The sequence below is a fragment of the Chiloscyllium plagiosum genome, chromosome 35 (assembly GCF_004010195.1).
Source record: "Chiloscyllium plagiosum isolate BGI_BamShark_2017 chromosome 35, ASM401019v2, whole genome shotgun sequence".
In the NCBI taxonomy this organism is placed as follows: domain Eukaryota; kingdom Metazoa; phylum Chordata; class Chondrichthyes; order Orectolobiformes; family Hemiscylliidae; genus Chiloscyllium; species Chiloscyllium plagiosum.
This window is the reverse complement of record NC_057744.1, coordinates 39,346,100-39,369,746: the sequence shown is the minus strand read 5'-3', so window position 1 is coordinate 39,369,746 and position 23,647 is coordinate 39,346,100. Positions and strand designations below refer to the sequence as shown.

General features: G+C 41.9%; 1 protein-coding gene across 3 annotated transcripts in view; it reads right to left on the bottom strand.

The window, feature by feature from the left end:
* siae (sialic acid acetylesterase) overlaps positions 1-23,647 on the bottom strand; it is a 132,188-nt gene that overhangs the window by 107,135 nt on the left and 1,406 nt on the right. The window contains exons 1-3 of one of the 3 annotated variants that reach the window (XM_043676964.1): positions 23,603-23,619; positions 23,220-23,384; positions 1,550-1,716 (exon numbers count right to left, since the gene is read on the bottom strand). In XM_043676964.1, coding sequence (XP_043532899.1) covers positions 1,550-1,716; positions 23,220-23,346 — 294 coding nt within the window. In that variant the 5' untranslated portion in view covers positions 23,347-23,384; positions 23,603-23,619. Of the gene's footprint in view, positions 1-1,549; positions 1,717-23,219; positions 23,385-23,480; positions 23,579-23,602; positions 23,620-23,647 lie in introns of those variants that run through there. The other 2 variants (XM_043676962.1, XM_043676963.1) reach the window with 2 other exon arrangements.

The following is a 23,647-nucleotide window of genomic DNA, read 5'->3' as shown; positions in this document are numbered from 1 at the left end:
TAAGGATGTGCAGGCTAGGCAGATTAGCCATGGGAAATGCAGGGTTACAGGGATAGGGTAGGGAAAGGCCTGCTTCCACACTGTCGGGATTCTTTGATACACTGCTGCTGGTTAATAGATGAAAAATAAATACCACAGGTGATTTGATGATGGGCAAAAAAAGCCATTCAGATGTGTTTAAAAACACTTCTGAATATTTAACTGATATAAGAAAAGGACTTCTAGCTAATATTTCTTTAGAAACCAGACTTCTAGTTGTGATCATAGATTTTACAAATACAAGCAGAGAACCAGGATGCTATGCAGTCATACATTTACAGTTATATAGCACAGAAGCAAACCCTTCCAGTGCAACTCATCTATGTCAACCAGATATCCTAAACTGATCTAGTCTCATTTGCCAACATTTGATTCTAATCCCTCTAAACTTTTCTTATTCATCTACCCATTCGGATGGCTTTTAAATGTTGTAATTATATCCACTTCCACCACTTTCTGTGACATTTTGTGAAAAAGTTAGGTGTGTTTTAAATCTTTCCCTTCCCACCTTAAACCTATGCCTCCTAGCTTTGGACTCCCTTACCCTAGGAAAACGACCTTGGCAATTCACCCTATCCATGCCCCTCATTATTTTATAAACCTATATAAAGGTCACACCTCAGCCTCCAATGTTCCAGGAAAAATGCTCAGGCCTATTCAGCCTCTCCATATAGCTCAAACACTCTAATCCTGGCAATACTAGTTGTGCTAAATTAATTAAAAAAGAAACAAAATTATGTTCAACTGGAATTTGGTTTCAAATTCTGAGCACATTTTAGAAAGGACATAAAGACTTTGTGAAGTGATACAGACGGGACTTATGAAAATTGTTCCAGGCACGAGTCATTGCTTGAAGACTGAGTCAAAACCTGGAACTTCCTTCCTATCAGCATAGGTATATCTACACACACTTCAAGGAGGAAGTTCACCATCACCTTCTCATTTCACCATTTGAGGTGAGCAATAAATGCTTGCTTAACCAGTGACACCACATACTGTGGATTTTTGTTTTAATATAGCCAAACAGTCAGAGATGGCAGAATTCCACATGACGAATTTGGACTGGTCTGGTAAGATGGTGGAAAAAGATAGGAGAAAAAGTTGCAGGTTGTGGTGTAGAAACTGACGAATTGGATTGCTCAAGTTTGCACTGGCAGTTTCAATATATCAAATGGCCTCCTTCTGCTGTAATTCTGTGAAGCAGGACAATACCTTGGCTTCTGAATTATAACGGGTAGAAGCATGGGTTTTCTCAGCCAGTGGCCAGTTGGCAGAGATGGAAAGAATTGTAAAATAAGCTCAACAATAAGAATGTAATGAGATCTCTGTCAGCCAGAAACAATGCACGGTATTTTATGCGACATGGTAACTGCCTCTCTTGGGAGAGGAACCAACTTCACTATATAATTGTGATTATCGGACATCTTCAAGGTGCGTATTTCTGTCCTTTTCCTGACAACACAAGACTTTTCTCCATAAAGCTCCTCCAGCACAAGGAAAAAATAATTACCTGCAATACTGTCATCTCCATATTGCTTTGCCCACCGCACAGCCAGATATCTCCAAAATAAACATCTTTTAAAACAATTCTTTCCACTCTTCTGGAATAATTCTGCTCTGCAATAATCCAAAATGGACCACCTGGACCAAAAGGGCGAAGGAAAACATTCCAGACACCTGAAAAATAACACAGAAATAAAAGTAAAGTACTTGTACTCGGTGGAGGGAGGCGGGAATCACGTGTACATGACATCACTGAAGTTTGACTATAACTAACACCAATCAAAAATACATTCCTTGTCAGCAGAGACCTCAGAAAAACAGCAGCACACATTTATATCAGATCTTTAACATAGTAAAATATTCCAATGCATTTCAGAGCATAATTGTCAAACAAAATCTGACACCAATCCACATAAACAAAAATTAGAACCAGTAACCAAAAAGACAGAGCTTTCAATAAATGTCTTAAAAGGTGGAGGGAAGGAATTTCAGAGTTTTAGGCACAGGTCAACAGTGATTAAAATCAGACATGTGCAAGGAGCAGATTGGAGGAAGGCAAACGTTGCAGCAATGGAGACTGTGTCTGAGATGTCACTGGGCACCTTTAGGGGAGCAGCTGGGGAGATGGTGATAAGAGAGGTCATGATACACATTGGCACCAACAATGTACATAGAACATATGGTTAGCACTGCAGCCTCATAGCGCCAGAGACCCGGGTTCAAATCCCGCATCGGGCAACTGTCTGTGTGGAGTTTGCACATTCTCTCTGTGTCTGCGTGGGTTTCCTCTGGGTGCTCCAGTTTCCTCCCACAGTTCTAAGATGTGCAGGTTAGGTGAACTGGCCATGCTAAATTGCCTGTAGTGTTAGGTGAAGGGGTAAATGTAGGGGAATGGGTCTGGGTGCTCTTCAGAGGGTCGGTGTAGACTTGTTGGGCTGAAGGGCCTGTTTCCACACTGTAAGTAATCTAATCTAATCTAACAAGGGATGACTTCTTGTGTTAAGAATTCAGGAAGCTAGGCAGTAGAATGAGAGGCAAAACCTCAATGGTTGTAATCTCAGGATTACTCCCAGTGCTGAGCACCAGCAAATGCAGAAATAGGAGGATGTATGGCTCAAGCTTGGTGCAGGAGGGAAGGTTTTAGATTCCTGGATCACTGGAACCATTCCTGAGGAAAATGGGGCCTTTACAAGTGGGACAGTCTGCACTGGAATCAGAAAGGGACTTACATCCTTGCAGGATGGTTTGCAACTGCTGTTGGGAAGAGTTTGACTTGTTCAGCAGGAAAAACAGTGTGTTAGTTCAATTGTGACATAGCATAACTTAAAAAAGGAACCAAGGCAGAGCACGTTCAGCCATATGGTGTCTCAAGGGAGTAAGCAGAGGCTGGATGGCCTCTAATGCCAGGAGAGGCGAGACAGGTGAGTTAAGGTTATTAACTGATACATGGAAATATGATATTGTGGCCATCACAAAGACATATTGAGGGAGGGACAAGATGGCAACTTGAGGCATCAATGTTGCATTAATCATGAGGGAGCTAGCGGGCAGTTGAGGAGTACAAACATAGTCAATTCACTAAGACGGATGAAAATTACAATAGGGTTTTAGGGGATTTCAACTACCCCATAATCAATTTGGATAATGATTATATGAAGAGTTTAGAGGGAACACATTTCGTGAAATGTATACAGGAGAGCTTCTAGCGTCAACACCTAATTCTGGGGAATGAAGCTAGACAGATGCTCAAGGTAACAATGGTGACAATTTTAGTGACAGTGACCACAATACAGTAAGTTATTATGAAAAACAGAAAAAATGATTGCAAAAAGAGCGTTTGGATTGTTCTTAGGCAGATTTTATTAAACTAAGGTAGGATATGGCCAAAGTAGACTACAAACAGTCACTTGAGAGTAAATGTACAGCAGAACAGTGGGAGACATTCAAAAAAGTACTGAGGAGAATGCAGGCCCAACATGTTCCCTTTAAGGTGAAATATAGGAGGAATAGCCCAGAAAACCATGGATGTCTAGGAATACTCAGGACTTGATAAAAAGAAAGAGTGATGTATCACAAGTACAAAGATAACATGCAATGGAGGCCCTAAAGGAAAATAGAAAGTGCTGTGGGGAGATCAAGAAATCAATTAAGGGAGCAAAGGGGTATGAGAAAATGCTGAAACAAATTACTGCTGATGCTGGAATCTGCACTGAAAACAAAAAGTGCCTGAAATCATCCTAAGTCAGATAGCATCCATGGAGACAGGACAAGATAGCTGAATCTAGATTACCTGCTCAAGCCACTGTGATTTCCAGCATTTTTTGTTTTCAGGATGAGAAAATGCTGGTGGTCAAGAATAAGGAGAATCCCAATATATTCTTCAAGTGTATCAAGGGGAAGAAAATAACCAGGAAAAAGTTAGGATGATTAGTGACCAAGGGGGGAATCTATATATGAAGCTGGAGGACACTGGCAGACTGTTAAATGAGTTCTTCATATCTGTCTTGACAGAGGAGACGTACAGATTTGAGATGATGAACTGTGAAGTTCTCGAGCAAACTGATATAAGCAGAGGTATTGGAGGTATTGGCAGATGATTTGTAATATTCATCAATGATGTGGATGAGAATTGCTTGGTGGGGGTGTTAATGATAATTAAGTTTATGGACAACACAAAGATTGATTGGCTGATGACAGTGAGGAAGAAGGTCTTAGGTTACAGGGGAAGGCAAGGTGGGCAGATTAGTGGCAGATAGAATTTAACCCTGATACATATGAGGTGATGCACTTTAGAAAAACGAAGACGACAAGGAAGCAATTCACTAGGATGCTCAGAGGAACAGGGATGTTGGGTGCGTGTCCAAAGATTCCTGAAAATGGCAGGACAGATTAATAGGATAGTTAAGACAACATATGGGATGATTGAGTTTATTGGTTGTGGTACACATTTTAAGAGCAAAAAGGTAATGTTGGAGCACACAGTACTTTAGTTAGGCCACAGCTGGAGTAATGTTGTGGTCACCACTCTATCGGAGAAATGTGATTGCTCTGGAGAGGGTGCAAAGGAGATTCAGTGGGATACTGCCTGGAATGGACCGTTTCAGCTGTGAAGAGATGCTTGATAAAGCTCAGGTGGTTTTCTTCAGGAAGTTTTAGTGAGGGGAGCCTTTTGGAGGTGTATAAAATTATGAGATGCAGAAACAAGCTAAGTGAAAAACAGCTGTTCCCCTTAGTGGAACTGTCAATGACAAGGGGCATTATGTTAAAGGAGGTTTAGAGGGAATTTGAGGAAAACCTATGTTAACCAGAAAGTGGTGGAGTCTGAAATGCAATGCCTAAGAAGATAGCTGAGGCAGGAAATATCACAACTTTTAAAAAGGTACTTCACTGAACACCTGAAGTGTCATAACATCCAAGGCTGTGGACTTAATAGGACTCGTGTAAAGATTTGGCAGGACAGACTTGACGGCCGAAGGGTCTCTTCTGTAGTCTATCATTCTATGAACAGAAGCAGTGTTAATGACACTGGACTGGTAATCCACAATCCTGGGCTAATGCTCTGAAAGGATGGATTCAAATCCCACTATGGCAGAGGGTAAAATCTGACATTTTTTTTCCAAAATCTGGAATTAAAACGTAAACTAATAATGACCATTGTCAATCGACATAAACACCCAGCAGGTTCACTGGATATCCTCGAGAGAAGGAAACCTGCCATCCTTACTTAATCTGGTCTACATGTGACTCCAAATTCCGAATTTAACTGCCCTTTGAAACGGCCTCAATCAGGTGAAAGACAAATGGGATGAACAACAAATGCAGTGGTGCACATATTCCATGTGAGAATGCTGAAATTATATCAGGCAGATTTCAAAGACATTGAAGTTTATGCCTTGAATAACATTGAATCATAGTATCACTACAGTGTGGAAGCAGATCATTCAGTCCACACCAACCGTCTGAAGCTCATATCACCCAGACTCAACACCCTGCCCTTTCCTTGTAACCCTGCATTTCCCCTGGCTAATCCACCTAGCCTGCACATCCCTGGACACTATGGGCAATTTAGCATGGCCAACTCACCAAACGTACATGTCTTTGGATAGAGGAAGGAAACCAGAACATCTGGAGAAAACCCACGCAGACATGAGGAGAACGTGCAACCTCCAAACAGACAGTTGCCTGAGACTGGAAATGAACTTGGGCCCCTGGTGCTGAAAGGCTGCAATGCTAACCACTGAGTTCTGTAAACCTGTCTTTTTACGTCAGAAGGAAACAGTTCCCAAGTAGAGTTTCATATTCAATAATTATTAGCAATGCAAAATCTAAGTCAAACTCCAGGAACTCCCTTCCTGACAGCACTAAGGATATACTTTGACACAAGGGCAAGACTGGTTCAAGGCAGCAGATTCACCACCACCTACTTCAGGACTGTTAGAGAACAGCAATAATACTGACTCTGCCAGAGACACCCACATTGCATGAATGAATAAAAAAAAGTTACAAGGTTAGACTTTTGATAAAATTTGTACTTATAACTGTTTGCACCTTTATGTTACTTTTTCCAGAGTGGAAAGATTTAATTTTGTTGTAAAGTTTTTGGTGAATATGTATACCTCCAATCTCACGGTTCCTGATGCCCTTTAAAAATCGCACAGTTTAATGTACACTGCCTCTCACTGTTCCAAAAAATGTACATCATTTTACATTTCTGTTAAATTACATCTGCCATGCCCCTGCCCATTTCACCTGTCTATGTTTTCCCATAACTATCCTCTTCACTGCTTGTGACATTGTAAATTTTGAAATAATATCACCACAATTTAGGTTATCAATTTATTTTTATTCACTTGTACATCATGGGCATCACTGACTGGCCAGCATTTCCTATCCCTCCCCTAGCTGCCCTTGAACTGAGTGGCTTACTAAGCCAATTCAGAGGGCAGTTGAGATTCAACCACATTGCTGTGGGAATGGACTCTGGAAGGACATCATGAGCCAGATCCACTATTTTGACCATCAGTAATGTTTCATGGTCATTAGTAGATTCTTAATTCCTGTTTTTTTTTAAATTGAATTCAACATTCCTCCATTTGCCAAGGAATTTGAATTAAGGTCTCCAGAATGTTAGCTGAGTTTCTGGATTAATAGTTTCGCGGTAATACCACATTCCCCTTAATATATATTCAAAAGAAAAGTGGTGGCAATACTGACGGCTGGCAAATACCACTGCCTGGTTCCTTCAAGTCTAAAACACAACTGTTACCATCTGTTTTCTGTACTGTGAGTAATTTTACATTTAGGCTTGTCCTGCCAATTTTACTAGGAAAAAGTGAGGACTGCAGATGCTGGAGACTCCCCACTAACAGCCTCTCCACACCTGGCACTCTGCTAGTGTAAGAGTGCAAAACCTGCTCCCACATCTCCCCGCTCACCTCAGTCCAAGGTCCCAAAGGGATTCCAAACCCAGCAGAGATTTACTTGTATATCTTCCAACCTCATTTATTGCATCTACTGCTCTCCTCTACATCAGAGAGATCGAGTGTTATGGACCAGGCCAGGCCCCCTCAAAAAATTTCAAGAAAGTAGCCCGGATCCTAACTTTGCTAGTTGTTTTAAGCAGGGGTATAGTGGATATAGTGGATATTCCAGGAGGGATGCAGCTGGTCAAATCACTTAGTTTGAAACAAAACAGCATTTATTTACAAGATTACAGAATGAAGCACACAAAACAAAAATAAGAATACCAAATAACTTGACCTATTCAAAAACCCAAGAGATTATCCCAACTTAATGATGCCGTTTGACATCCTTGCAACAATCCCCATAAACATCCTTGGTGAGAGAGGGCGAGAGACTGTTCTTGGACAAGCAGCGTCACTGACTGACTGTTTTCGGTGAACAGCCAGGCTGCTAAAACCAAACCAGAGAAAAGCTGAGCTGGGAGAACTGGCCGTTCCTCTTTCATTGTACAAGTGTTTCTTTTAAAAACATGGCAACCTTTTGCCTGAGACAGTATCTATCAGCTATAATCAAATTGGCCCTATAATCCATCCAGGCCAGACTTTTCAGGATCACTGCTTTTACGACCTCTCTCAAAAAGCAGCCAAGGACAGCATAACCTCTTTAAAGGAGTAGCATCGGCACAATGCCTCCTTTAAAATAAAAACTATTAATAAAAAAAGGCTTCATTATAAAACCCTCTCATTTTAAATTGTTAGTACACAACATACATAGAACATAGAATAGCACAGCACACTACAAGTCCTTCGGCCCACAACGTGGTGCCGAGCATTTATCTTAATCTAAATCAACCTAACCTAAACACTCCTCAATTTACTGCCGTCCATGTGTTTGTTCAGCAGTCGCTTAAATATCCTTAACGTCTCTGACTGTTGTACCTCTGCTGGTACTACATTCAATGCACCTACCACTCTTTGCGTAAAGAATCTACCTCTGACATCTCCTCTTTACCTTCCTCCAATCACCCTAAAATTACGACCCTTCATGGCAGACATTCCTGCCCTGGGGATAAGTCTGTGGCTATCTACTCGATCTATGCCTCTCATTATCTTGTACACCTCTATCAAGTCACCTCTCTTCCTTCTTTCCAGTGTGAGAAGCCCTAGCTCACTCAACCTCTTCATAAGACATGCCCTCCAATTCAGGCAACATCCTGGTAAGTCTCCTCTCTAAAGCATCCACATCCTTTCTATAAGGAGACAACCAGAACTGGGCACAATATTCTAGGTTAGCTCTACCCATCTTCCTGAACAAGGGAACAACATTTGCTGTCCTGCAGTCTTTTGGCACTATTCCTGCAGCCAGTGACAACAAAGATTTTGACATGGAGAGAAAGGCAAAGGAGACTGTGTTATTGGTTCCAATACAGAGGGAAGAACCAAATTCGGGGGATTCTGAATTGGACATTCCTCAAATTAAATTGGACAATGAGGAAGTTGTCAAAAATTGGGATAAATTATTAAGTTACCTTCCAGAGGAAAATCAAAATGCCCTGAAAGAGATACTACAATCACTTGGGGAGATATGTGGAAATAGGCTGGGAAGTACTGACCTAATTATGCATGATGTAGATATAGGAAATGCTGTTCCGATTAAGAACAAGATCAAAGAGCAAAGAAAATTACAGCACAGAAACAGGCCTTTTGGCCCTCCAAGCCTGCACCAATCCAGATCCTCTACCTAAACCTGTCACCTATTTTCTATTGTATTCCTCTGCTCCATGCCCATTCATGTACACCTTAAATGGTGCTATCATGCAAAATCCTTATAGGTATTAACCCTCTAAAAGGTGGCACAGGTTCAAAGGAGATTGAATGCATACGCTCAGAAAACATAATCAAGCTGCAGCTGTACAAAACTCTGCAGCGGCCACACCTGGAGTATTGTGTACAGTTCTGGTTACTGCATATGGGAAGGATGTGGAAGCTTTGGAAAGGATTCAGAAGAGATTTACTAGGATGTTGCCTGGAATGGAGGGAAGGTCTTATGAGGAAAGGCTGAGGGACTTGAGGCTTTTTTTTAGACAGAAGGTAGAGCAGTGACTTAATTAAGACATATAAGATAAGAGGGTTAGATAGGGTGGACAGTGAGAGCGTTTTTCCTTGATGGTGATGGCTAGCATGAAGGGGCATAGCTTTAAATTGAGGGGTGATAGATATAGGACAGATGTCAGGGTAGTTTCTTTACTCAGTAGTAGGGGTGTGGAATGGCATGTATGCAACTGTAGTAGACCCGCCAACTTTAAGGGCATTTAAATGGTCATTGGATAGGCATATGGATGAAAATGGAATAGTATAGGTTAGATGGGCTTCAGATTGTTTGCCAACCTGCAAAACCATCGAGGGCTGAGGGGCCTGTACTGTGCTGTAATATTCTACGTTCTAGCATACCTTATAAGCATCTTCACATAGCACACTCAGGTTTCTTTCTGTCTGGAGTCCTTATCACCTCACTTAATTTCCTTTCAACTTGATAAGGTTCATCTATCACTCGAAGTAACATTAACACCTTAACCTAAATATCAAAGTTGCAAGTTTTTGATTTCTTGTCTGTTTCCTGTTTCATTATATGCCATGATACGATTAAATGCTGTCCAGTCAACTCCTCCACTCTACTTAGTAGTTTCCTAAAATTTGACACAAAGTCCAAATATGTGGTCTCTGAATTATGACCTACAATTTCTCTTTAATCAATTTTAGCAGTCATCTCACTTCAATCCCAAAAGTTCATTCAAATGGACTGAATTTGGTTGATTCATTTGGTGGATCTCTGTTTGCAAAAAGTACAAACAGAATTCCTTTATCCCAATCATCTGGATGATTTTGAGTATAAGCCCTCAACATGGTATTTAGTGTCTGATGCCACCTTTCGAGTGCTCACTGCAACCCTGGATATTACGCTGTAGATTTGAATTGTTTTATTCCTGAGCTGTTCATAACTTCCTTGAATAATTTTGATGTGAAGTTTGACCCTTGATCTGATTGTACCTCTGTGGGTAGTTCATATCTAGTAAACAATTTGAGTAATTCCTCGACAATTCTTTTAGCTGTGATATTGCGAAATGGAAGGGCCTCTGGAAATCTAATGGACACCTCCATTATTATTTACAAATACTGATTTCCACTTTTTGTTTTAGATAGGGGTCCTATGCAATCAATTAAGACTCTTGTAAAAAGTTCCTCAAATGCAGGAATAGGTATTAAAGATGGGGTTTTATTACCTCTCGTGGTTTTCCAATTACCTGGCATGTACGGCATGTCTGGCAAAGTTCAACTACATCCTTGTGCAGTCCAGACCACTAAAAATGTTTTTGTATTTTAGCTTGAGTTTTTCTCACTCCTAAATGACCCCCTAGTGGTAGCTCATGCGCTACCCACAACACCGCCTTTCTATAACTCACTGGCAATATGAATTGATGAACTCCTGCAAATTTCTCATCTGTCCAAATATGTGATGGTCTCCACTTCTTTAAGACATTAAGACATCATTCTTAAGATGATGTATGATAGGAATACATGCGGATTCTTTTTCCGTGTATGCCTTTTGATACAATCGCTTTACATTTTCATCTTTCTGCTGTAACTAAGTTAACTTATCTCTTTTGTCATCTATCTGTTCCTGGGTTGTGTCAACCATCTGATCAATCTGCTAATTCCACTTGAACTTTCTTATCTGCACTCTTTGATTTCTTCTGTTTCAACTGCTGACTTTGTGACCTTGTTACCACACAGTCAGGAAAAATTCCAGATATGTGTCCTGTAAAAGTTCAGTTGCCTGAGTTTCCACTGGCTTTTCAACCACAGTAGGCAGCACTCCTACCTGTGAACCAGCCATATTGTTAACAAGGATAAGTTGGCTCCTGGAACTGAGAGTTTGTCCAGTACTCCTCCCACAAGTTCTCCACTCATCACTGGACACTCAAGCCTCATTTTACATAATTGAGTGCTTCTTGTCTCACCGTGAATTCCCGTTACTAGTACTTTTTTCTGGCAACGGTCCTTCAGAAGTATACATCTCCTCACCTTTCAACATCACAGATTCAAAGGGTCCTGTATTTCTTAATATTGTAACCTCTTTACCTGCTGCTCCTGGCATATGTGAGTTAACTCTACTTTAACAGGTATACAGTTCAAGAAGATCTTTAACCAACCTCCGACCAGATTGTACATTCTGGTGCAGCTTTCTAGACTTCACTCTGCTTTCCATTACCATTCCAACAAAATTCACTGGCTTATCCTGTTTTCCTACATCTGGCTTCACAGTGCTTTTCCTAATCCACTAACACTGTGATTTCACGTGGCCTACTTTTTGCAGTGAAAACACAGGAGATTTTATTTTCTCTTTCCCCTTCAAAGGTTTCATTTTTACCCTGTGTTGTTATCCTTATGACCTACATTGAAATCTAACTTTCCCTTTCCAGGCAAGAATTTCTCTTTGCCCCAGCTTCTATCTCAAATTGATGTTGGAAGCCAAACTTTGATTTATGGACCAATTCAATCATCAGCCATTTCAGTTGATGATCTTGCCTTTTTAACTCTCTGCTCGTACACGAATTCTCACTACTTCAGGAATTGAATTTTTGAACTCCTCCAAAATAATTCTCTAAGAGCATCATGGGCGGCACGGTGGCACAGTGGTTAGCACTGCGGCCTCACAGCGCCAGAGACCTGGGTTCAATTCCCATCTCATTGCACATTCGCTCCGTGTCTGCGTGGGTTTCCTCCCGGTGCTCCGGTTTCGTCCCATAATCCCAAAAATGTGCAGGTTAGGTGAGTTGGCCATGCTAAATTGCCCGTAGTGTTAGGTGAAGGGGTAAATTTAGGGGAATGGGTCTGGGTAGGTTGCGCTTCGGCGGGTCAGGGTGGACTTGTTGGGCCGAAGGGCCTGTTTCCACACTGTAATCTAATCTAATCGATTTGCTTTATTTTTAATGCCCTTATCCACTTATCCAAATTACTTTGTTTGATCCTTTCAAACTCACTGCTGGATTCACCAGGGTCATTGAAATTTCAAGTTTTTGTTGTATTTAGAGTCATAGAGTCACAGAAGTGTACAGCATGGAAACAGACCCTTTGGTCCAACTCATCCATGCTGACTGGATATCCTAAACTCGATTTTACTGCTCCTTGAATGCTGCCTGAACCGCTGTGCTGTTCCAGCAGCACTAATCCAGAATCTGGATATCCTAAACTGCCCCTTCTTTGACTCCTGAAATGTTGTCTGTTGACTTCTGGCACAAGCTCATATGTTCATCAGATGGCTGTCTTCACTTCCTCATATGGCCCAGATACCTCCTCTGATAACGATGCAAACACCTCACTACCGCTTTTTACAAGAGTTTTGTTTGGATCAACACAACCATTGGTCAATGGCCATCGCATTTGTTTACCCCACCTTTTCAAATGAGATGAAAAAGGTTTCCATATCCTTTTCATCAAATTAGGAAATGCTTGAAGATATTTAACAGTTTCTCACCATGCCTTCGGCTACCATGGGTTTCCTCATCCTCACTCTCTTCAGAGCTTACCTTCAGCCCTCATGTCCATCTTTTTAAGCTGTCTTTCCTGTCTAGGTACCAATTTCTGAAGTTCAAACTCTGCCTTTTTCTTCCTTTTCTCTCAATCTCTCTCTCTCTCTCTTTTTACTCTGCTAAAGCGATTCATTCCTTTTCTCTTTCCTCTGCTTTTAATTGTAATTCAAACTGTTTTATTTCTGTTGACCTTTCCTGTCTTTTGTCTCCAACTTAATCTACCCCAGAAAACCCTTGGTGACTGAAAAGAACCATTGCTATGCCAAGTATTGATTAAACCAACTTAATTCAACACCCAGAACAAAAGACACTAACACCTAACACTTGCTGCCTTTAAGTCCAGCAACACGAATCCCAATCTGGAGCTATAGAACAAAGAGCCGCAAATCTGTATTGGGCCATGCCAGGCCAGACCCCCCCCCCCAAAAACATTTCAAGAAAGTAGCCCGGATCCTAACTTTACGAGTTGTTTTAAAGCAGGTTTAAGTGGATATTCAAGGAGAAATGCAGCTGGTCAGCTGGAAACAGGCCCTTCGGCCCAACAAGTCCACCCTGACCCACCGAAGCACAACCCACCCAGACCCATTCCCCTAAATTTACCTCTTCACCTAACACTACGGGCAATTTAGCATGGCCAATTCACCTAACCTGCACATTTTTGGGATTATGGGAGGAAACCGGAGCACCCGGAGGAAACCCACGCAGACACGGAGTGAATATGCAATGAGGTGGGAATTGAACCTGGATCTCTGGCGCTGTGAGGCCGCAGTGCTAACCACTGTGCCACCGTGCCCCCCATGATGCTCTTAGAGAGAGAATTATTTTGGAGGAGTTCAAAAATTCAATTCCTGAAGTAGTGAGAATTCGTGTATGAGCAGAGAGTTAAAAAGGCAAGATCATCAACTGAAATGGCTGACGATTGAATTGGTCCATAAATCAAAATTTGAAACAAAACAGAATTCATTCACAAGATTACTGAATGAAACATATACAAAAGAGAACAGAATATTCAATAATTTAACCTCGCTGAAAACCCAGCCAATTATCCCAACTTAATGATGCTGTTCCAATTCATTGCAACAATCCCCATAAACACCTCTTGGCACAAAAGAGAGAGAGAGAGAGAGATGGCAGAGGGGTTCAGCATAGAACACTTTCTTCCATGTAGCTTCTTGCACCATCAGCCCCACTGACTGACTGCTTTTAGTGAACAGCCAGACTGCTAAAACCAAACCAAACCAAACTAGAAAAAAGTTGAACCTAGAGCACTGTCCACCCCTCTTTAATCATACAAGTGTTTCTTTTAAAAATTTGAACGCCTTTTTCCTGAGGCAGTATCTGTTAGCGATAATCAAATTGACACTAAAACCCATCCAAGTCAGACTTTTCAGAATGGCTGCTTTTACGAACTCTGAAACAAAGCCAAGGACAGTATAACCTTGCTAAATGAGCAGTATCGGTGCACCAAGTGCAAAGTCACAGAATGGTTCAGGGAATATTTCTGATCCGTACACCAACCAACCCCACCTTCGTGTGGCCATCCACTTCAACTCCCCCTCCCACACTCCTGAGGACATGTCCATTCTGGGCCTCCTCCACTGCCTACACAAGGCCACCACAAATTGGAGGAGGAACACCTCATCTTCCGCCTCGAGAGCCTACAACCGCATGGCATGAACACTGAATTTGCCAGTTTCCAAATTTCACCTCCCCCCACCCCATCCCAGATCCAACCCTGCAAGTCAGATCCGCCCTACTGATCTGGCCTACTTGTCCACTGTTCCTCCCACATATCCATTCCACACTTTCACCAACCTATCACCATCACCTCCTACTTATCTTTCCCTAGCCCTAACTCCCTCCCCGATTTAGCTCTCAGCCCCCTTTTCCCTCCCCAGTCTTGAAGAAGGGATATGCCCAAAACATCGACTCTCGTGGTCCTTGGACACTGCCTGACCTGCTGTGCTTTTTCCACTCTGGCACTTTTACTGTGCATCTTCAATTTTGTTCACAAGTAGTAGCATTTTATCAAATATGTTTTGATATCCATAATATGAATTGTACTCTACACTCATTGGTCCTCTTTGTTAATCAAATTGAGCTTCATTTGACTTTAACAAATTCATCTTGACTTTCATTCACTAATCCAAGGGACTGTCAAGTGGCAATTAATTTTTACTTGGGTTCTTCAAGTAAAAGTTTTGTCACCACCAGTTCAAGTGGCTGGTCTACAGTTACAGGTCCCTCTTTCTCCTAATTTCTAAACAAGAATATGAAAGTTATCGCCAGAGTCCTCTGTCATATCTAGAATTTGAAGACTTGGCCAAATCCTCCACTACCTTTACTTCCCTCTGCAAACTTGAATCTAACCCATTTCGTCAGATGACGTATATTCTTATGAAAAAGAAACTTTAAAAATCAGTGAAACAGCCTCCAGTGGGGCACTTGAAGAGAGGTCACGAGCAGTGAATGGAGCTTATTAAATCAAAATACCATCATCCAGGGTGATGATGTCTCCCAGGCCCTGCAATGCCCACTTGTCTCTAAAAGGTGTATTTCATAAATTCATAGGTACAGCAAAGACTGTTCAGCACATCAAATCTGGCATAACTACCACTAATAATGCACTAATCCCAATTTGCTGCAATTGTACCATATTCTTGAATTTTATGATTTTTGAAATACTCATTCAAATATCTTTTAAAGTTTGTAAGACTTCCAGCCTCCACTACTTTTCCAAACAGTGCATTCCTGATGCCCATCAAATGTTGAGTCTCCTGCCCATACCCTAAAACAATGCCCTTTCATGATTGACCCTCAGCCAAGGGGAATAGCTGCGCTCTGTTCACTCCTCATAATCTTATATAGCTCAATCATGCCCCCCTCAGTCGTCTCAGCTCTAAAGAAAATAATCCAAATCTATTTAGTCTCTCACTAAACAGTTAGCAGGTCATGTTACAGTTGTATAACAGGTCAGCCACATTTGGAATACTGCGTACAGTTCTGGTCACCATATTACCAAAATGATGTGGATGCTTTGTGCAGAGGATGTTCACCAGGATGTTGCCTGGTATGGAGAGTGCTAGCTATGAGAGGTTGAATAGATGAGGATTATTTTCATTGGAAAGAAGGAAGTTGAGGGGGGACCTGATTGAGGCCTACAAAATCATGAGTGGTGTAGATAGAGTGGATAGCAAAAAACATTTTCCCCAGATTGGAGGACTCAAATACTAGGGGTCACAGGTTCAAACTGAGAGTGGAAAAGTATAGGGGAGATATGCATGGAAAGTTCTTCATGCAGAGCGTGGTGGGTGCCTGGAATGGGTTGCCAGCAGAGGTGCTTGGAGCGGGAATGATAGCGTCATTTAAGGTGTATCTAGATAGATACATAAATGGATAGGGAAGCAAAGGGATATAGATCCTTAGAAAATAGACGGCAGATTTAGATAGAGGATCTGGATCAGCACAGGCATGGAGGTCTGAAGGGCATGTTCCCCTGTGCTGTAATGTTCTTTGTTCTCTCCTTATACCTCAATTTCTCCATCCCAGGCAATATCCCAGTGAACTTTCTCCCTACCCCCTCTAATGCTATCACAGGTAGCGAGTTTTGAGAAGATTGGTAGCTCACGTTGAGGTTCTGGATGTAGGTTTGCTCGCTGAGCTGGAAGGCTCATTTTCAGATGTTTCATCACCTTACTAAGGTAACACCTTCGGTGAGCCTCCGGACGAAGAACTGCTGGTGTTTCCTGCTTTCTATTTATTTGTTTGGGTTTCCTTGGGTTCGTGATGTCATTTCCTGTTCTTTTTCACAGGGGGTGCTAACTTTGACTGGGACAACACATCCATCCTAGGACAAGCCAAAGAGACATGCACGAGAATTCCTAGAAGCATGGCATTCCAACCGGAACTCTATCAACAAACACATTGAGTTAGATCCCCAAGAAAAAGAACAGGAAATGACATCACCATAGGAAATGATGTCAACATCAGAAATGATGTCACCAACCCAAGGAAACCCAAACATATAAACAGAAAGCAGGAAACACCAGCAGTTTTTTGTCCAGAGGCTCACTGAAGATGTTACCTAGTATGGTGACGAAACATCTGAAAATGAACCTTCCAGCTCAGCAAGCAAACCTACATCCAGAGTTATCACAGCTTTCCTGTAGTGAGGTGACCATAACCGCACACAATACTCCAGCTGTGACCTGATCAATGCTCTGTGCAACTCCAACATTATTTCCATTCTCTTATGCTTGTGACACTGCTACCTCTTTTAACAAGATTATGCTGTCCTTAGTTTTTTTTTCAAGAAGGTTTGTAAATTCAGTGGTGCTGAAATGGCTAACAGTTCTCCAGTTCAGGTTTATTTTCTAGTTTGGTTTGTTTTAGCAAGCAGTCAAGAAAATTACTGGGGACCTAAAGAAGTGGCTACAGTGAAAAGCAGTTCTATGCTTTAACAGAGGTCTTGCCTGAACTTTCTCTCTGAAACCTCTCCTGCCTGTAAGAATCTGTGTTTGAATTTATCTTTTGTTAAGGGGTGTATTTATGGGATGTTGCCAGGATTGGGACACCTTCGTTAAGTTGCGATATTGTGTTGGTGGGTTATCAAATAAGTTATTCTAAATTCTGTTTTCTTTTGTTTGTATTTCATCTGTAATGTTTAAATAAATTCTGTTTTGTTTAAAGCTGAATGGTTGCCTAGCTGCATCACTCCTGGAATATCCACTTCGCACAAAATAAAATTTAAATTCTGGGTTGGCTTCTTAAAATGTTTTGAGGGGGGCTGGCCTAGTCCATAACATGAATAGATTCCATATGCTTTAACTATCCTATTCACATGCTTTGCCAACTTCAAGGATCTGTGAATAATTATCCAAAAATCCTCTATTCCTCTAAACTACCCAATGTCCTGCCATTCACTAAATACTCCCTTATCTTGTTTCTTCTTCCAAAGTACATTTCCTAGCACTTATCAGGATTAAATACCATTTGCCACTGGTCTGCCCATCTGACCAACCTACCTATATCTTCATGTAACTTACAATCATTTTCTTCACTGTTAACCACTCTACCAATCTTGGCATCATCTATAATTTTACTTTGCGTTCCCTCCCCCATTTTCACGTTCATTATTTCTGAATATAACAGATAATAAAGGTCCCAGTACTAATCTTTGTGGTACACCACTGGATGCCAACCTCCAGTCACTTGAACAGCCTTTTACCACTATTACTAAACCCATTTCTGACCCATCTCACTATGTTTCCCTCAATTCAATGACATTTGCCCTTCTCAATCAGTCTCCCATGATGCACCTTGTAAAAAGCTTCACTAAAATCCACATAAACTACATCAACTGAACTTCCTTCATCCACACACTTTTCAATTTATTTGTGCAAAGTTGTTAGGCATAACCACCCTCTGACAATGCTATGCTGACTATCTTTAATCAACACCTGTCCTTCCAAGTCAGCAAAGATTTACCAGGATGTTACCAGGAATGGAGGGTTTGAGTTATAAAAAATAGGCTGGATAGGCTAGGACTTTCTTCAGTGGAGCACAGGAAGTTGAGGGGGGTCCTTTGAGAGGTTTATAAAATCATGAAGGGCATAGATAGGTAAATAACAAGGGTTCTTTCTCTAGGGCGGGAGAGTTCGGAACTAGGGGGCATATTTTAAGATAAATTTGGACAAATACATAAATACGAAAGGTTTACAGGGATATGGCCAAATAGATCTAGTTTAGTATGGAAACATGGTCAGCATGGACCATGCTGTTCCTTGCTGTTCGACTCTATGACAGTAATTAGTATTACTTTGTTCCTCAGAATTTTCTTCAATAGTTTCCATATTACTAACATGAAACTCACCAGACTGTAATTTCCCAGTTCATCTCCACCATGCCTCTTAAAAAGTGGAACCACATCAGCTGTCCTCCAGTCCTCTGGCACTTCCCATCTGGCCAGAGAGGAATTAAAAATTGTCTGCCTCACCTCTCACAGCAGCAATTCAGCCGGGTCAGGGGGATCTATCTGTTTTAAGCCTAACAGAGCCTCCAATACCTCCCTATTGCCTATGTCAAACTATGCAAGTTCTTCACTGTCCCTTTCCGCGAATTTCATTCCTACATTCTCCTTTTCCAGAGTGAAGACCAAAGAGAAGTATTCATTCCACATCCTTCTAACATCTTGTGGCTTCAAAGCCAGGATTTGACTATGGGGGCAGGGTATGGTGGGTGAGGGGGCCGGGCAGGGTGAGTCAAATCCTTGATCACTCACGGACCCTACTCTTTCCCTGGTTAACCTCTTGCCTTTAAATGTATTTATAAAATTTCTTAGTGTTGTCCCGAATCCTGTTCACAAGTCCTTTTCCATGTCTACGGTTTGCTGTTTAAATTGCTTTCTTAAAGTTCCCTAAAATGGGTTTTCTACTTTTGAGTGTTGGAAGCTTTTTCCTGGTACTTCCTGGTTATTTACTATGATCAGAATTTCCTTACTAAATCCTGTTTTACTCCATAATTGGCAGCATAAAAACATTAAGGAATAGATTCAGGAATAGGCTATACAGTCCCCCAAGTCTGGTTCTTAATTTCATAAAATCACGACTGATCCTCAACTTCAAATCTACTTTTCTACTCGATCCTCACATTCCTTGATGCGCCTCAAGTGCAGTACTCTTTCAATCTCAATCTAGAATATGCTCAACAGCTGATCATCCACAACGTTCAAGGTTAGAATACTCTCAACCAGATGGTGAAACTTCTAATTATAATCCAAAATTAGTCCCCTTATCCGGAGCCCTAGCTTGAAGGCCTGCAGCCAGGGAAAGGATGATTCTAGACTTTTCTGCCAATAGTACCACCACGACTGGCAGCTTAATGTTCCAAGATACAAATGCTACAGGAAGGGAGGCAAGAGAAGAGGGGCAGTGGCATTTTTGATAAGGGATAGCATTACAGCTGTGCTGAGGGAGGATATTCCCAGAAATACATCCAGGCAAGTTATTTGGATGGAACTGAGAAATAAGAAAAGGATGGTCACCTTATTGGATTGTATTCTAGACCCTCTAATAGTCAAAGGGAAATTGAGAAACAAATTTGCAAGGAGATCTCAGTTATCTGTAGGAATAATAGGGGATTTTACCTTTTCAAACATAGATTGGGACTGCCATAGTGTTAAGGGTTTAGACGGAGAAGAATTTTTTTCAGTGGAAACAAGAAAATTTTCTGATTCAGTGTATGGACGTACCTCCAAGAAAAGGTGCAAAACTTCACCTACTCTTGCGAAATAAGGCAGGGTAGGTGACTGAGGTGTCAGAGGGGGAGCATGTTGGGGCCAGCGACCATAATTCTATTAATTTTAAAACAGTGATGGAAAAAGATAGACCATATCTAAAAGTTGAGATTCTAAAGGCCAATTTTGACAGTATTAGGCAAGAACTTTCAAAAGCTGATTAGTGGCAGATGTCCACAGGTAAAGGGACGGCTGAAAATGGGAAACCTTCAGAAATTAGATAACGAGAGTCCAAAGACAGTATAATCCTGTTAGGATGAAAGAAAAGGCTGGTAGGTGTAGGGAATGCTGGATGACTAAAGAAATTGAGGGTTTGGTTAAGAAAAAGGAGGAAGCATATGTCAGGTATTCAGGACAGATCGAGTGAATCCTTAGAAGAATTAAAGGTATTAGGAGTATGCTTTAAGAGGGAAATCAGGAGGGCAAAAAGGGGATGTGAGATAGCTTTGGCAAATAGAGTTAAGGAGAATCCAAAGGGTCTTTACAAATACATTAAGGACAATAGGGTAACTAGGGAGAGAATAGGACTCAAGCTGAAAATGTGTTGCTGGAAAAGCGCAGCAGGTCAGGCACCATCCAAGGAACAGGAGAATCGACGTTTCGGGCATCTGCAGCCCTCGCTTTCTCCTCAGAGAATAGGACTCCAAAAGCATCAGCAAGGCGGCCTTTGTGTGGAGCTGCACATGATGGGGAAGATATTAAATGAGTATTTTGCATCAGTATTTACTGTGGAAAAGGACATGGAAGATATAGAACGTAGGGAAATAGACAATGACATCTTGAAAATGTCCATATTACAGAGAAGGAAGTGCTGGATGTCTTTAAACATAGCGAAAAAATGGATGTAGGTTTGCTCGCTGAGCCGCAAGGTTCATTTCCAGATGTTTTGTTACCTTACTAAGTAACGTCTTCAGTGGGCCTCAGGCGAAGCAATGATGAAAATTCCTGCTTTCTATTTATATATTTGGGTTTCTTTGGGTTGATGTCATTTCCTGTGGTGATGTCACTTCCTGTTCCTTTTCTCAGGGGGTGGTAGATCGGGTCTAACTCAATGTGTTTGTTGATAGAGTTCCGGTTAGAATGCCGTGTTTCTAGGAATTCTCGTGCGTGTCTCTGTTTGGCTTCTCCTAGGATGGATGTGTTGTCCCAGTTAGAACTAGATAAAACATAGAACAATACAGCACAGAACAGGCCCTTCGGCCCATGATGTTGTGCCGAACATTTGTCCTAGCTTAAGCACCCATCCATGTACCTATCCAATTGCCGCTCAAAGGTCACCAAAGATTCTGACTCTACCACTCCCACAGGCAGCGCATTCCATGTCCCCACCACTCTCTGGGTAAAGAACCCACCCCTGACATCTCCCCTATACCTTCCACCCTTCACCTTAAATTTATGTCCCCTTGTAACACTCTGTTGTACCCGGGGAAAAACGTTTCTGACTGTCTACTCTATCTATTCCTCTGCTCATCTTATAATCCTCTATCAAGTCACCCCTCATCCTTCGCCGTTCCAACGTGAAAAGGCCTAGCACTCTCAACCTATCCTCGTACGACCTGTTCTCCATTCCAGGCAACATCCTGGTAAATTTTCTCTGCACCCTCTCCAAAGCTTCCACGTCTTTCCTAAAGTGAGGCGACCAGAACTGCACACAGTACTCCAAATGTGGCCTAACCAAAGTCCTGTACAGTTGCAACATCACTTCACGACTCTTGAATTCAATCCCTCTGCTAATTAACGCTAATTTTTTTTTGATAAATTGTAAGTTTATGTTTTTACAGTACAAAAATAAATACTTAAGTACGTTCATGATGGGCCCTTAAATATCTAATTCACTGACAGTAACAAACACATAGCCCTAGAGATTATCTTCTAGACTGAATGTCTTCAGCTGATTTCAACCATCGCAATCTGACAGTCCATCGAAGTGCCACACACCTCATGCCTTGTACTTCTCTCTTCCCTTTTCACTGATTACACAAATATGATTTAAATCTCTGAAGTATTCATTATAGTCGAGTGCATATCCAACCACAAACTTGTCCGGAACTTCAAAACCAACGAAGTCTGGCCGATAGCCCACACTTCGAGGAGTTCGTTTAACCAGCAGACTCACCACCTTCACCATGTTGGGTTTGTAATTTTGCAACATGCTCAGCAGAGTCTGCATTGTTTTACCCGTATCAATTATATCCTCAACAATTAAAACATTCTTTCCTGTTAGGGTTGAAAGGTTGTCTCCACCGATCACCTTTATCTCTCCAGTCGACTGATCATTCACCACACACTTAGATGCCACCATCTCTCTCCGTCACTCCGTCAAGTTGAAGTGGTGTCCTTCCTCATCTGTACGTGAGGATACTAGTGAGAGAGTGTCATGTCTTTTTGTGGCTCGTTGGTGTTCATGTATACTGGTGGCTAGTTTTCTGTCTGTTTGTCCAATGTAGTGTTTGTTACAGTCCGTGCATGGTATTTTGTAAATGACATTAGTTTTGTTTGATGTCTGTATAGGGTTTTTGAAGTTCATTAGCTGCTGTTTTAGTGTTTAGTGTGTTGGTGGGTTTGTGATGCCAACGGGTCTGAGTAGTCTGGCAGTTTGTTGGTAATTCCTAGGGAGTGTTGCTGAACCAAGAGACCTTGGAGTGCAGGTTCATAGCTCCTTGAAAGTGGAGCTGCAGGTAGATAGGATAGTGAAGGCAGCATTTGGTATGCTTTCCTTCATTGGTCAGAGTATTGAGTGCAGAGTGTTGAGTATATAGTCATGTTGCGGCTATACAGGACATTGATTAGGCCACTGTTGGAATATTGTGTGCAGTTCTTGTCTACTTCCTATCAGAAAGATGTTGTGAAACTTGAATGGGTTCAGAAAAGATTTAAGGATGTTGCCAGGGTTGGAGGATTTGAGCTATAGAGAGAGGCTGAATAGACTGGGGCTGTTTTTCCTGGAGCATGGGATGCTGAGGGGTGACCGTATAGAGGTTTATAAAATCATGAGGGGCATGGATAGTGTACGAGGGGAAGGGTATAAAAGAGACCTAAGGGGCAATTTTTTTCATGCAAAGGGTGGTACGTGTATGGAATGAGCTGCCAGAGGATGTGGTGGAGGCTGGTACAATTGCAACATTTACGAGGCATTTGGATGGGTATGTGAATAGGAAAGGTTTGGTGGGATATGGGCCAGGTGCCGGCAGGTGGGACTAGATTGGGTTGGGATATCTGGTCAGCATGGACGGGTTGGACCGAAGGGTCTGTTTCCATGCTTTACATCTCTATGACTCTATGAATCAGACATTCTCCATACAGATTATACAAACAAGCACAATTCCCCACCTTGGTTCACTCTTGTTACTTCATGAGTTAATGTGTTGTTGTCTGTCCGGACCGACACACGGATTATTGCTCCCACTGCACCATATCCCCAAACCACAGCTCGGCCAGGTTCTTTCTGTAACACCATGTGATCGGCATAGTAAGATCCAAACCGGAAGAGAAACTCTGAAAAACAAAAACAAACTGCCTTAGAACAATTCAACCAGGACTGATTACATACTTCATTTATCTTCAATAACCAGGGGGGGTATTGTCACTTACCCGCACAAAACCCGTGACTCGACAACAACGACAATACAACCCCGACAAACAAATACAACAACCCGAGCCTCGCCATAGTCCAACCAGCACCAACTCTGACCCGCCCAATCCCGCCTCCTCACCCGCCTTGCCCCGTCCCCTCTCCGCAATGTCCCGCCCCCTCACCC